This window comes from Saccharomyces mikatae (genome assembly GCF_947241705.1).
Source record: "Saccharomyces mikatae IFO 1815 strain IFO1815 genome assembly, chromosome: 10".
Classification (NCBI taxonomy): domain Eukaryota; kingdom Fungi; phylum Ascomycota; class Saccharomycetes; order Saccharomycetales; family Saccharomycetaceae; genus Saccharomyces; species Saccharomyces mikatae.
In genome coordinates this window covers 445,249-458,108 of record NC_079265.1, presented here as the reverse complement: position 1 = coordinate 458,108, position 12,860 = coordinate 445,249, and the positions used below count along the sequence as shown (strand labels likewise).

Genomic DNA, 12,860 nt, shown 5'->3' with positions numbered 1-12,860 from the left:
CAAACCTGTCATTTGGACATCGTTTCTTTTCTTGTATTTTTCAGCTTTTTTCTTCTTTTTTGGCGGTGCGCTTTTGCATTTTTTTACTTGCACGCATTTATATGGGTAAACTTATAGAATAAAATACGTAGTATGTGCTAATGTCAGTTGATCTTTTCTTGGTTAATCTTTGTGACTGGCAACGGTGTCTTGAGATCGGTGATGAATTGAGCCAGTAGCCACACGTTAGTCAGAAAAAATAATACGCTCGCTCCAAAGAGTTCAGGAAAAAATACATTCTTGCCTTCAAATTCTAAATAGTAGCCTTGACTCAGCCAAATTCCCTGCGTCGCTACCCAAAGTATCGCCATTAGAAGACCCTTCTTCCAACTAATGTGTGATCTTGACAGGTAAAATGGTAAAAAGATCAAGTACCAGACAAAATATTGTGATGTGCAAACTTTGTTGTATGTAACGAAGGCAAACGTTTGAACAAATAAGACACTCAGTAGGTTATCAAATGTTGGATTCCACCACTCAAGACACCCAATTATCAAGACGAGCAGTAATTGAGGCACGAATGCATATTTTGACAAATTAGACTCCCTATTGCTCTTATTTGCAGAATCTAAATATAATAGCATGTTCCATATCGAAAAATTGTGCCTATGATCTGTTCTATACAAGTGATACAAGTATGCCTGATCCAAAAAATCGTATCCATACATTTTGTACATTGCATAGCCACAACCCAGCAAAGTCATCAGTGTGCTCAAACCGATATTGAGTAGTGATGTTAGTTGCGCTCTTGAACCTTGTTTGCTCTTTCTGTAATATATAAAAACCGTTATCGGGATGCAATAAATTATTGGGTATATCTTGAAATGAATGGAGAGACCATAGAAGAGACCTGCTATTGCGTACCTGCCCTTTTGTAGATAATACAATGTGAACATTATTAAACAGCAAAGTACGCTTTCAGCATTTCCTCTGGTGCTGATAGTAATAACCATCGGATTCAGTAGCCAAATACTTTTTAATATCAAAGCTTTCTTTTTGGAAATGGCCTGGTTTAAAAGCTTCATTATTATGAGTCCAGTGATCAGATCGAAGATAACAAATATGATCTTCCCCAGATGAAAAAATCCAAAAAAATGATCTGGAACTAACAGCCAACTTAATAGTGGTGTATAACGGTATGTATCCCTTGAATAAGGTGATTTGCCCTCATATACATACTTGGCAGCATCATGAAACACAAAATAGTCGATATCGGTATATCTCACTTTAAAATTAGCATCTTGGTAAATACCGAAGAGGAAAAATCCAACTCTTGCCAAGAAGGACACCACAATCAAGCCCCAGTCTTCGCCAGCCATCTTTTAATCTTGCCACCTTTTATTTTAATCGTCTGTTGTGCACTGCTTTGCGTATATGAGTTTTTTTTTCCGCCAACTTTAAACAACTATTGAAGTTCCTTTCATTATTGTCGAAACTTACAAAGGAACTTCACATGTTTCGGTTTACTTTTCCAAATGTTGGAGGCGATCATAAGTACTCAAGCATGGTGGAAGGTGGTGAACTTAGTTATGAAGAGTTACTAGATCATATTTTAAACAATAAGCCCATACCTAATATCGTTGAAGTAGCAAATACTACGCTAGATGAAAATTTAGCTACTTCTTCTTCATTGAAACCAAGAGTCAGGCCTTGGGAAGGACACCAGCAGCATCAACCTCATCAGCAATTACAAGATCCAAGAGCTGATATATCTCTGAGTATTGATCAAGAGAGCCTGGAAGGCATAAACTCATTATCAAAGCTGTCTGAATACTACGATATACAGTCTAAGTTGCAGATGAACGATGGTGGTTATAATAGTAATGACGATAATAATGATGGTAATAATAGTGATAACGACACGGCTACAGTAAAAAGGATAGTCAAGTAAATCATTCAAGAAAAATGTACGTAATAGCATGCATCCATATATAGTATAATTTTATCTTCTCTCGCTACTAAAACATCGTATCGGTTACTCATACAGATGCTCATTTTGGGACTGAAAAAAGTAATAAAGTCAAGTTATTTCTTTGTTTCAAATCATGTTGTGTTTTGAACCAAAACTGTGCAATACCTGCGATTTATGCCTTCCTTTCTAACAATTTCGTAAACTGACATTTTATTGCGAGTAGATAAGCGGCGTTTGCTTCAGTTTCTCATTAATTAAGCTAAGCATAGAATAATTTGCTAGAAGCAACACAAGCAAAAGTGATAGTATTAGTATATATAAGCGAATGAATCAAACAGAATCTAGTGCGGGCAAAGTCTTGTCTTTGCAAACCAAACTCTTTCTGAACGATGGGATATCAGAGAACAATAAGAAAAATGTTATACTGCTAAACCAAATTGTACCGTTTATTCTGAATACTTCACATTATATGACAGATCTGATGTACGTTCTGTATTATCTGGCACAAAAGCAGGACGACACATTCTCAAATGCAAACGGTACATGTACGTCCCATAGAGAAGAACTTCTTGCGTTAAAGAATGATATTTGTGAACGAGTTTACGATTTGAGGACAGGTTTCCGCTTATTGCTGGATAGTTGTGAGTTAGATCATTTTGAAACGCCAGGAAAATGTCGACATTTGATTGATAAAGTTTTAGTCATCTCTATTTATGGAGTAAACAGATTCATTTTTCAGGAATTGAATAGATTGAATGTTGATTTTAAAGAGGAATTTACTTTACAAATGCAGAATTGTTTGTTAGGATTCGTTAATCTCTATAAATTTCTAAACAAGATTCCCATGAATAAACAAGAGTCACAGATGAACGATTTACAGATGAATGTATTAGTTAGTGTGTTGCAGAAGGAATTGCTTCCCATTTGGAAATTTCAGTTGGATCTTTTCAATTGTAAATTGTTTAATGAGATTTCTAAAGATAAAGACTTGATTAACATGTACAGAGAAGCTACGAATGACTGTGCTGTTGATGTTAACAAGGGTGAGCCATTCATAAGATATGTCAATTGGCTAAAAGACCAAATTATCGGTGAAATGACAGTGTAATAAAATACTATAAAATAATAAGAGATTTTAAAGATAAATTTATAAACACGCTCTTATATATGCATAGGCTCCATCATTTGGTTTATTTTCGTACTTTTCTCTCTTCCGTGTATGATATGCCCATTATGTACACTTTTCATCTTTCGAATATAGATCGCGTAGTGATAGAACAAACTACTTGAAAAGAAAAATCAAGGAAAGTAAACGAACTTACTCCAGGAGTGGCCAGACAGTGGCATAGAAAAAAAGCAGCGTACTTTTATTAGTAACTTACAATGTCCGCTATACTACAAGAGGTACAAAGAAAGCTAATTTTTCCAATAGATTTTCCTAGCCAGCGAAAAACAGAAAAACTTCAGCAATTATCACTCACGATCGGAGCCGTATTAGCATGTATATTAGGATTTGCACAACAGTCTTTAAATGTTTTGTTAGTTGTGTATGGAATAAGTTGTGCGGTTACTTTAATATTTGTTTTACCAGCTTATCCATGGTATAATAAACAGAAATTGAGATGGGTACAACCAAAAATTGAAATCAATGTCGACCAATACGACTAATCACCATTGTTTCTTCAAAAAATTTTGTTGTTTTGGTGTCCTTTGATAGCACCAACGGTAAGCCTTTAATCATGATTAGTACTGCCGGTGAGAGTACTTTTTATGTATCTTTTAGGTTCTATAATCTATTGTTAACAAAGGGGCGTGGTATTTTTTTGATTTTCTTTTGATATCTTATATATGTATATGTACATACGAATTCTATCTGCAAATCTATCTACTTTGCACGCTCGATTGTGGGTTTCGTTCTCTTTAAAACCGGTTCATTCCATGATTATTAAAACACAAAAAAGCCATTGTCTTCCAAGAATAAGACAACTTTTTGAACAATGTGTGAAATAGGTTCATTTGTTTCATCTAGCTTAATGTCAGCCGAACTTGAGGTGTCTAATAAGTAAATATTTTGTTCGCCAACAAAAGAATCCTTTTCACTTTCCCATTGGCTTGGAATAATCAAACCGCTACCCGAACCAATGAAATCCTGAATCAAAGATAGTAACTCTGTTTTATTACTGTGTTCAAAGATCTTATAGTATCTGCCACCACCAAATTGCAAGAACGTTGACAACAAGGCAATAGATAATTGTTCACGAGAGACGGTTAACGAATCACCTAGAACAATAGCAAACCCTTGTTTGGGTCTTGGTGGATTTGATTCTCTCAATATTTTAACCACTTCAGGGTATGAAAACCATTCAGGAATCTCGCCGCCAACTCTTAAACGACGTCTCAGTTCTGTACCGGAAATATTTAAAGTCCTTGTCGTTGTGGTGTCAATTTGGTCGATTGGAGCATAACGATCTTCGTCTGGTAAATAAGTGACCATTCTGAATGGAACAACCTCGATATCTAATTCATGTTTGTAGGATTCAACCAACTCTTGGGCATCGTATGGACCGTAGAAATCGACACCCTTGGAGTTCTTACCTGGGCCTGCGTGGTCTCTACCAACAATGAAGTGAGAGGCACCGTAGTTCTTTCTAATAATTGCGTGCCATACGGCTTCTCTATCTCCACTCATTCTCATTGCTAACGGCAACAAGGACAAGAAAGCTATACCATTAGGATAACGCTTTATAATTTCTTGGTAGACACGAACACGAGTGTGGTGGTCAATATCACCGGGTTTAGTTAACCCAACAACTGGATGGATCAACACCTTGGCATTAGCTTCCCTGGCCGCTCTCACAGTTAGCTCTCTGTGGGCTCTGTGCATTGGATTACGAGTTTGGAAAGCGACGACACGGTCCCATTGTCTTGATTGGAATTCAAGTCTTAATTGGGCAGGAGTCTTACGCAGACCGGGGTAGTCGTAATGTTGAGGCAATTGAATGGCCTCTAAAGAACCGCCGACATAATAATCACCAGCAACGTTGAATAAGTAGCTAATAGCTGGATGTTCTGGATCACCTCTAAAGACCTTTTCGGCTTCGATAGACTTGTTTGGCTTGTAAACATCCTGAACGGTAAGTATAGCAATAGGAATTTCATCATCTTGGAATAGGGCAATCCTTGTCTCTGCTTTGAGTTGGTTGGCGAAGGCTTCGTCAACGTCTAATGTAATAGGGATAGTCCACAAAGTGCCGTCTGCTAACCTGGAGTCTGTAACAACTGAGGAATAATCGTTTTCGTTCAAAAAACCAGTTAGAGGAGAGAACCCACCATTCAAGATCAGTTCAATATCACAAAGTTGTCTTGGAGTCAAGTTCCACACTAAAACATCCGAAGATTGAGCTTCAGATAACAATTCGTTTTTCTTTGACGCATCTCTTGCAATCAAGTCTTGTAAAGTACCACCGTGAGGAGCAGGCATTTTGAATAGATTTTACACTTGTTATTATTATACTTTCTTTAGTTAGTGCTTAACTGCCAAGAAACGTTATAACAACTGTGGTGACAAGAGGGACGAGAATCCGGAGAGCCATTCATTAAAGTACGAACCAGGGTTTATATACATTTATACATATATTCTTCGAGCATAGAGTCCCTCCACCAATTGGCCTCTGATTTCTCATTGGTAAAGAATCCATAAGTGACTAACATCATAAAACTGTGGCTTTACCTGTAGACCAACTTCTTTGTAGGCTGATGAGGCTAGTAAATGTTGAGCGCAGACAATGAGAACAACATTCTAGCGTGAAGTGAGTTGCAGAATTACACGTGACTTTTTTGGTCACGTGGACCACAAATTTTTTTGAAGAATCTGGCGCATACACATCAAACTAACGACGGCTCATTCATTTGTCATACCAGACCTGTTTGCACATTTGATATATATTTGTAAAGGGAGTCTCCACAATTTGTATCATTAAGCACATGTACACACAATTACAGTTTCGATACATTGGCAATTTGAAGGTAATTAATACTTACTACACCTATAATCCTCTCTTACGTCACATAATTCTGTACTATAATGCTCTCTTGACATGCATTCTGAGTTTTTTCTTAAATTCCAGACAAATATCGAGTTAAAAAATCTTATGCAGCTTGGATATACATATCTGTTTTCGTTAAGCTCTTCTACCCCGATATAATGAAATTCTCTACTAGAATGTTGTAGAAAGTATCTACAGTCTGATATAGTTTTACATTCACAAGTAGCTTACTGGTTTAACCAGCGATTAATAGACTGTTTTTACTCAGTGGCAGAAGTGGCAGCTCAGAGAAAACAAAAATTGCTTGACAGACATTTTTTACGCATTCTTAATTCACTTTTTCTCCTGACATGATCCCAGATGAGCGGCTAAAAAGCTAAATATTCCAAAAAAACATAAAACAAAAGTTTGAGCCAATTAACCCAAATAATCTGTATCAGGGTAACGGTACCTCGAGCTTCCACTAAATTCTAGTACGTCACGTTGTACGAAGTATAGAGCATCCTAAAATAATGAAAAAAAGAAACAATTGGCCGACTCCGCTTGTTTCTATTCCTTTCCACGTGATCTGAATTATTTACAGGAAGTCGCATTTTTTGCGCAGTTGTTGGTGGGTAGCAGCGGCCAGCAAGGTCTGGTGAAACTCGACTGATGCGTTGAGGACTAGAAACTGGTGGTCACAGCTAAACTGAGCTCCTCAACCTGATCATGTCATGGCTGTCTCAAAGATCTTGCAGACTGTAACTACGAGCGCATACGTATGCGCATACGTGTCTGATAGTACCCAGTGATCTGATCTATATTTTTTTGGGGGGGTTTTGAAAGGATATATAAAGGTTACACTTCCTCAGTTTAGTTTATTCTTGAGTTTGAAGTTCCTTATGATTATACTTGTCTTAAATATTAAAAAAAACCAAGAACTTAGTTTCAAATTAAATTCATCACATACACAAACAAAACAAAATGGTTAGAGTTGCTATTAACGGTTTCGGTAGAATCGGTAGATTGGTTATGAGAATTGCTTTGCAAAGAAAGAACGTCGAAGTTGTTGCTTTGAACGATCCTTTCATCTCCAACGACTACTCTGCTTACATGTTCAAGTACGACTCTACTCACGGTAGATACGCTGGTGAAGTTTCCCACGATGACAAGCACATCATCGTCGATGGTCACAAGATCGCCACTTTCCAAGAAAGAGACCCAGCTAACTTGCCATGGGGTTCTCTAAAGATTGACATCGCCATTGACTCCACTGGTGTTTTCAAGGAATTGGACACTGCTCAAAAGCACATTGACGCTGGTGCCAAGAAGGTTGTCATCACTGCTCCATCTTCTACCGCCCCAATGTTCGTCATGGGTGTCAACGAAGAAAAGTACACTTCCGACTTGAAGATCGTTTCCAACGCTTCTTGTACCACCAACTGTTTGGCTCCATTGGCCAAGGTTATCAACGATGCTTTCGGTATTGAAGAAGGTTTGATGACCACTGTCCACTCCATGACCGCTACCCAAAAGACTGTTGACGGTCCATCCCACAAGGACTGGAGAGGTGGTAGAACCGCTTCTGGTAACATCATCCCATCCTCCACTGGTGCCGCTAAGGCTGTCGGTAAGGTCTTGCCAGAATTGCAAGGTAAGTTGACCGGTATGGCTTTCAGAGTCCCAACCGTCGATGTCTCCGTTGTTGACTTGACTGTCAAGTTGAACAAGGAAACCACCTACGATGAAATCAAGAAGGTTGTCAAGGCTGCCGCTGAAGGTAAGTTGAAGGGTGTCTTGGGTTACACTGAAGACGCTGTTGTCTCCTCTGACTTCTTGGGTGACTCTAACTCTTCCATCTTCGATGCTGCCGCTGGTATCCAATTGTCTCCAAAGTTCGTCAAATTGGTTTCCTGGTACGACAACGAATACGGTTACTCTACCAGAGTTGTCGACTTGGTTGAACACGTTGCCAAGGCTTAAATTTAACTTTTAAGTTACTCTAATGATTTAGTTTTTATTAATAACTCATCCTCATGACATCTCATATACACGTTTATAAAACTTAAATAGATCGAAAATGTATTAAAGATTCTACACGGATCTTATTTTTTTTAGGTGTTTTTTCCCTTTTTTTCATATAACACTGTAGTATTTAAAATCATTATACATCAAAAAGTGCATGCTTGCATCGAGGCGCTTACTTACGATTACTATTCTATAGTAACATACCCTGAAGTATAACTGACACTACTATCGTCAATACTTGTCACATGAGAACTCTGTGAATAATTGGGCCATTGAAATTTAATATTGGAAGTACCGGTCTCACCGATCTTGGATAGAGCACTTAGTACTACACTTATTGGTTTTTCGCCACATATGGTGTTTCCAGTGATTTCCAAGTATTGTTTCCAGGCATCGTATCTTTCAGCATTTGGGGTATCACTTAGGGTTTTCATCGCATACCTGTCCATGATTTCAATAGACTGCCAAATAGGCACTTGATGATGTGACAGTTTACTCCTAGCAGTTAACATTTCCACCTCTGTTTCCTCTTGGATGGCTTCATTCAACTCTTCTTTGCTTCCGACGTACCCAGTGTACTGGAATCTGCGGCCCCAATGACAAAAATCACTGCTTACAATAAATAAGTTGCTTGGATCCTTGATATATTCTGATAAAATTTCACCAATGCAACGATCAACATCAATACTGTTATGAGAAACCATCATAGGTACTACTTCAACCGCATCTAGAGAAATTCCTCTCCATTTTAAAGTTTCCACCAACATGGGTAGCTGCATTTCTAAAGAATGTTCAGCCATATCAGTATCATGGTCCATCAACTTGAACAGCTTCCTTCCGTTGGGAGGGTGCTCCTTCTGTATTAATGTTCTACGCAAGTCACTATCCACTCTCAAGTTACCTAAGGGCGTCTCCAGTTCACTGAATGCACTAATCAGTACTTGATTTTTAAAATAGATATGATGTGATGGTCCCAGTATGAATATTCTTTTTATGTTACTGTTTAAATCCAATGATGCGTACGAGAAGGCCATCGTGGGTCCACAATACCTATAACCGGCATGAGGGCATATTATAATCCGGGCCTTATGAACCGGGCCTTTGATTGTACTCTTGGTTAGGTAGGTACGTAGTTGTTGAGATAATTCTTGGGTCCTGTTAGAGTACCATGAGCCTGCGTGTGTTGCTGGACGTATTGTCATTTTTTTGATAATTTTATTCTTTACACTGTAGTCTCTCTAAGCCACCGATTAGGACTGATTTGCTTAAGTATCCATCAAACCTTCCTTTGGGAATACCCCAGTGCGTATCCGCATATTACCTACTTATTGAAAATCGCATGAGAGGACGGCCCCTTTGTCTTGCTTTAGTGTTCCCCAATGATTCAAATGCAATTCCCGAAGGAAAGGGGGGAGAGTCATATTATTACAGCATCTCTACCCTTTGAGGTAAAAATAACTCGTGTGAAAAAGATGAATAATATATGACCGGCAGTGTATATCCACAAAGAAGGCCCGTAGCAATAGCAGCTGTATTTGCATTATGATTATATATGATTGTTATATTTATATTTGCCAAATGTACAAGGCGTATATTGCAAAGAATATGATATGGCAGGATATACGTATTTTTTTCTATACAAAATTCTCTAAAACAAAATGACGTTTGAAGACACCTAGAAAATTAAGAATGGCAACAATTACTCGTCGTCTGATTCATCCTCATCGTCTTCAGAGTCTGATCTGTTATCTAACTCCTTGCTTTCCAATAGAGCTTGTAATTCAGCGTCTTCAGTGGCCGTGACAGCCTTTGGTGGCATAGTAATGTTACAAACACCGCCATATTTAGTAATGACCTCGGTAATTTTTTCAATAGCGGTTTCCAATTGTTCGATACCCTTTTGCTTGTCTAAGGCTTGAGTGGTTATGACATACAATGGGGCGGCAACTAACTTAACCTTAACTTGCATCTGCTCTGTAGACATATCTTCGGCAGACTTCAATGCGTCTTTGATGGCATCGATACCTTCGTAACTGAAACAAGATACCTCGACGTCTGCTCTAATCTTGACAGCTTGTGGCGTTAATCTTTTAGAAATGTAGTTCTTTAGTTCATCTAAAACATCTTTTGATGGCGGTTCAATACCTTCCCAAACAGTTTCGTCAATAATGGATAATTTGAAAGCTTCGTAAGCATGACCAAATTTTCGACTTAATGGCCAAGCAATGGTTTTATATAGTTCCTCCAAAGGAATCTGGAATTTTTCAGCGCAATATCTTAAAATGGAATGAACAGTCTTGGATTTTTGGTATTTTTCTTCACATTTAATGATATCTTCGGAAGAAACACGACGTTTAGATAAATCAATATAACCTTTTTCTTTGTCAACACGAAGGACAACGGCGACATCATTTTTACCAACACGAATCAATTTTTGAATCGATCTGATACGTCTACGGGACAATTCACTCAGTAGAATCATACCTTCAATGTTATCGTATTCTAACAATTTAACGTAAGCACCCATTTCAGCAATCTGCTGGACATTTACCATGACGATATCGTCAATCTCTGGGTATTTATTCTCATAAAATCTGCAATGAGAAGTGGACATTGTTTAGTAGGTTGTAAAAGTGCGTGAAGCAGTACGGAAAGACACAGAAATATGAAGATGTAATTTGATCAGTAAACAGATTGCACTTTTGCTTCTTCAATGACCTAGGCAATAAGCAATGGTCCAAAATCTGCAAGTAAGATTTTAAACTATTAATTCACTTGGTTATTGCTTTTGCTTTCTCTTCTCTTTTTCGCCTCTTCGAAGAGAAAATTTTTTTCTTAGACGGCGGGTAACAATAACAGGCTGATACATGACAGTACTCTACTAGTTACTCGAGGAAACTTATCTTTGAGTTATAGCAGTGAACTTTTACTCTTGCCTAACTATATAAAATTGTATGTCTATGTACAAATCATTCCTTGTTTTATTCAAATGTCAATTTTAACTGTCTCTACTTCTAACGTTTCCAAATCTAGTAATACCATCATCCCAGTAGAACTGAACTCAGGTACAGATATTATCCTAATGTTCTTACCGCCTATTTCCACCAGTCTTGTTCCAAAGTACGGCTGGTTGGCTACAATGTAAACATGGGGCCACTTTTCTAACACGAATGGGTCTTTGTCAGCATATGGATAGCACCATAAGGTATCAGGCGCGGTGGGTGCGATGTTTTGCCACTTCATGGTACATTCCATAAGATCCATTCGATGTTCTATGTCGTCTTTGAAATCATCATTCTCGTCTTGCACAATTTCGCGTTCATTTTCAACATTATCATTTGATGGTATAATGTACTTACAAATATCGTTGATATTTTTACCTGAAATGGCCAAAACGTCTAAACCGTCATAACTAAACTCATAAGGATTGGTTACTAAATTCAAAACTTCTTTATTAGAGTCATCGAAGTAGGACTCTAATGATTTGTCGAATAATGATTTGTGGAATGGTTGTTGAGGAAGAGATTTGTCACTTGGATCGTTGGTGCCAGGCATCATATCAACGGGTATAGAGGGCAAAATATTGTGTAAAAACTTACTAAACGTAGTTAGAGAAGTCATAAGTTCATCCTTAGTTACACTTCTGATGTCGAAGTCAATAGAATTACCACATATTAGCAGTCTACCAATCTGAGAAAGGTCGTCGATTTTGTTACTAATTCTTCCCATCAAAAACTCTCTCAAAATCTCTAATCGTAATATTCTATCGGGCGATGTATTGTTGAGATTCAATCCAGAGACAAGAGCAATTTTTCCCTTGGAATGGGAAGTAACATTTTGCGGAGGTAAAGGATTCTGTAGTAAGGGAGTAGGATAACATATATCTAAAACCTGGAACGTTCCGGCTTCAGCTTCCATACCTAGTATACCCACAACGACACCCGTAATGAAAGGTGTGGACCGGATAAAATCACCCACTAGAAGAACTCTCCCACTTTCATCTTCTAGCATAATTTCATCAGAACCGCCCTCTTTATCTGTATAACTTTTTGTTAAGTCCGGTGCACCATAAGTGTCATTGATTACCTCATCCAGTACATTTGGTTTGTACTTCATTTCACAATATATAGATCCCACGCACCAACATGGTTGGTTTCCTTGAATATCTAACACTTTATCTTTCTTTAGGACTAGTTGTCCATTCAAGGTGAAACCCGCATCCCATCTCTTATTACATTCTTTCAAAACACGTACTCTGAAGGTCTTTAAGCGGTACTGATAAATGTGGTAGTATTGAGAGCCGTAGTCACGTTTTTTATAATTTAGTTGGAATGGGTTCGATCGGTTGTGAAGGTTATCATCGACAATTTTTATCCTTTTTAGCGGTTGAGACGGATCTTCATTTTGTAAATTCCTATTCTCATTAAACTTTGTTAACAATGCATCCATTGTCGTCCTCTCCTGTCTTTTAAGTGAGAGATTTCCAGATATAGCTCGCTTACTGCAATGCAATTCGTAGTAGCCATCTCTTATTTTTGGAAATAACCTCGCGCGTTCAGTTATACCGTTTAAAACGATGTTGTTTTGGCATGTTTTGGCGGCTATTTTACTTTTCTTGCTTCTTCTTTTCTTTTGACACCCTTTTTGCCACTTCATTAGTATATTGAAGTACATGAAGCACACCCAAAATGAGTAAACGGTAACCTGGTGTCAAACTGATGGAAGTAGGACGTTCAAAAACTCATTGCACCCTTCTTTTTTTACAGTCAACGCCTGCGTGTATGCATATATATATGGGGGAACGTGTTCTGATATTAGGTGCCTCTTGAAATGTGTTAATTACACAATCATCATCA

At 38.0% G+C, this 12,860-nt stretch overlaps 9 protein-coding genes across 9 annotated transcripts; 4 read left to right on the top strand and 5 right to left on the bottom strand.

The window, feature by feature from the left end:
- Nucleotides 1–143: 143 nt before the first annotated feature.
- Nucleotides 144–1,358, bottom strand: GPI14 (glycosylphosphatidylinositol-alpha 1,4 mannosyltransferase I; the record flags this gene model as incomplete). Its single annotated transcript, XM_056223536.1, has 1 exon — nt 144–1,358. The coding sequence occupies one exon, from the start codon at nt 1,356–1,358 to the stop codon at nt 144–146; it is 1,215 nt and encodes a 404-aa protein (XP_056077545.1).
- Nucleotides 1,359–1,543: 185 nt separating this feature from the next.
- On the top strand, nt 1,544–1,930 carry SMKI10G2140 (uncharacterized protein; the record flags this gene model as incomplete). The annotated part of the gene is made up of 1 exon (XM_056223535.1): nt 1,544–1,930. The coding sequence occupies one exon, from the start codon at nt 1,544–1,546 to the stop codon at nt 1,928–1,930; it is 387 nt and encodes a 128-aa protein (XP_056077544.1).
- A 346-nt stretch (nt 1,931–2,276) lies between these two features.
- Nucleotides 2,277–3,059, top strand: CAL4 (Cal4p; the record flags this gene model as incomplete). The annotated part of the gene is made up of 1 exon (XM_056223534.1): nt 2,277–3,059. One exon carries the CDS (start codon nt 2,277–2,279, stop codon nt 3,057–3,059), a length of 783 nt encoding a protein of 260 aa, XP_056077543.1.
- A 275-nt stretch (nt 3,060–3,334) lies between these two features.
- Nucleotides 3,335–3,619, top strand: SPC1 (signal peptidase complex subunit SPC1; the record flags this gene model as incomplete). The annotated part of the gene is made up of 1 exon (XM_056223533.1): nt 3,335–3,619. One exon carries the CDS (start codon nt 3,335–3,337, stop codon nt 3,617–3,619), a length of 285 nt encoding a protein of 94 aa, XP_056077542.1.
- A 277-nt stretch (nt 3,620–3,896) lies between these two features.
- Nucleotides 3,897–5,432, bottom strand: MET3 (sulfate adenylyltransferase; the record flags this gene model as incomplete). Its single annotated transcript, XM_056223532.1, has 1 exon — nt 3,897–5,432. The coding sequence occupies one exon, from the start codon at nt 5,430–5,432 to the stop codon at nt 3,897–3,899; it is 1,536 nt and encodes a 511-aa protein (XP_056077541.1).
- A 1,528-nt stretch (nt 5,433–6,960) lies between these two features.
- Nucleotides 6,961–7,959, top strand: TDH2 (glyceraldehyde-3-phosphate dehydrogenase (phosphorylating) TDH2; the record flags this gene model as incomplete). The annotated part of the gene is made up of 1 exon (XM_056223531.1): nt 6,961–7,959. One exon carries the CDS (start codon nt 6,961–6,963, stop codon nt 7,957–7,959), a length of 999 nt encoding a protein of 332 aa, XP_056077540.1.
- Nucleotides 7,960–8,189: 230 nt separating this feature from the next.
- On the bottom strand, nt 8,190–9,206 carry MHO1 (Mho1p; the record flags this gene model as incomplete). The annotated part of the gene is made up of 1 exon (XM_056223529.1): nt 8,190–9,206. The coding sequence occupies one exon, from the start codon at nt 9,204–9,206 to the stop codon at nt 8,190–8,192; it is 1,017 nt and encodes a 338-aa protein (XP_056077539.1).
- A 497-nt stretch (nt 9,207–9,703) lies between these two features.
- Nucleotides 9,704–10,618, bottom strand: SUI2 (translation initiation factor eIF2 subunit alpha; the record flags this gene model as incomplete). The annotated part of the gene is made up of 1 exon (XM_056223528.1): nt 9,704–10,618. One exon carries the CDS (start codon nt 10,616–10,618, stop codon nt 9,704–9,706), a length of 915 nt encoding a protein of 304 aa, XP_056077538.1.
- A 371-nt stretch (nt 10,619–10,989) lies between these two features.
- Nucleotides 10,990–12,453, bottom strand: POL31 (DNA-directed DNA polymerase delta subunit POL31; the record flags this gene model as incomplete). Its single annotated transcript, XM_056223527.1, has 1 exon — nt 10,990–12,453. The coding sequence occupies one exon, from the start codon at nt 12,451–12,453 to the stop codon at nt 10,990–10,992; it is 1,464 nt and encodes a 487-aa protein (XP_056077537.1).
- Between the last annotated feature and the right edge of the window lie 407 nt (nt 12,454–12,860).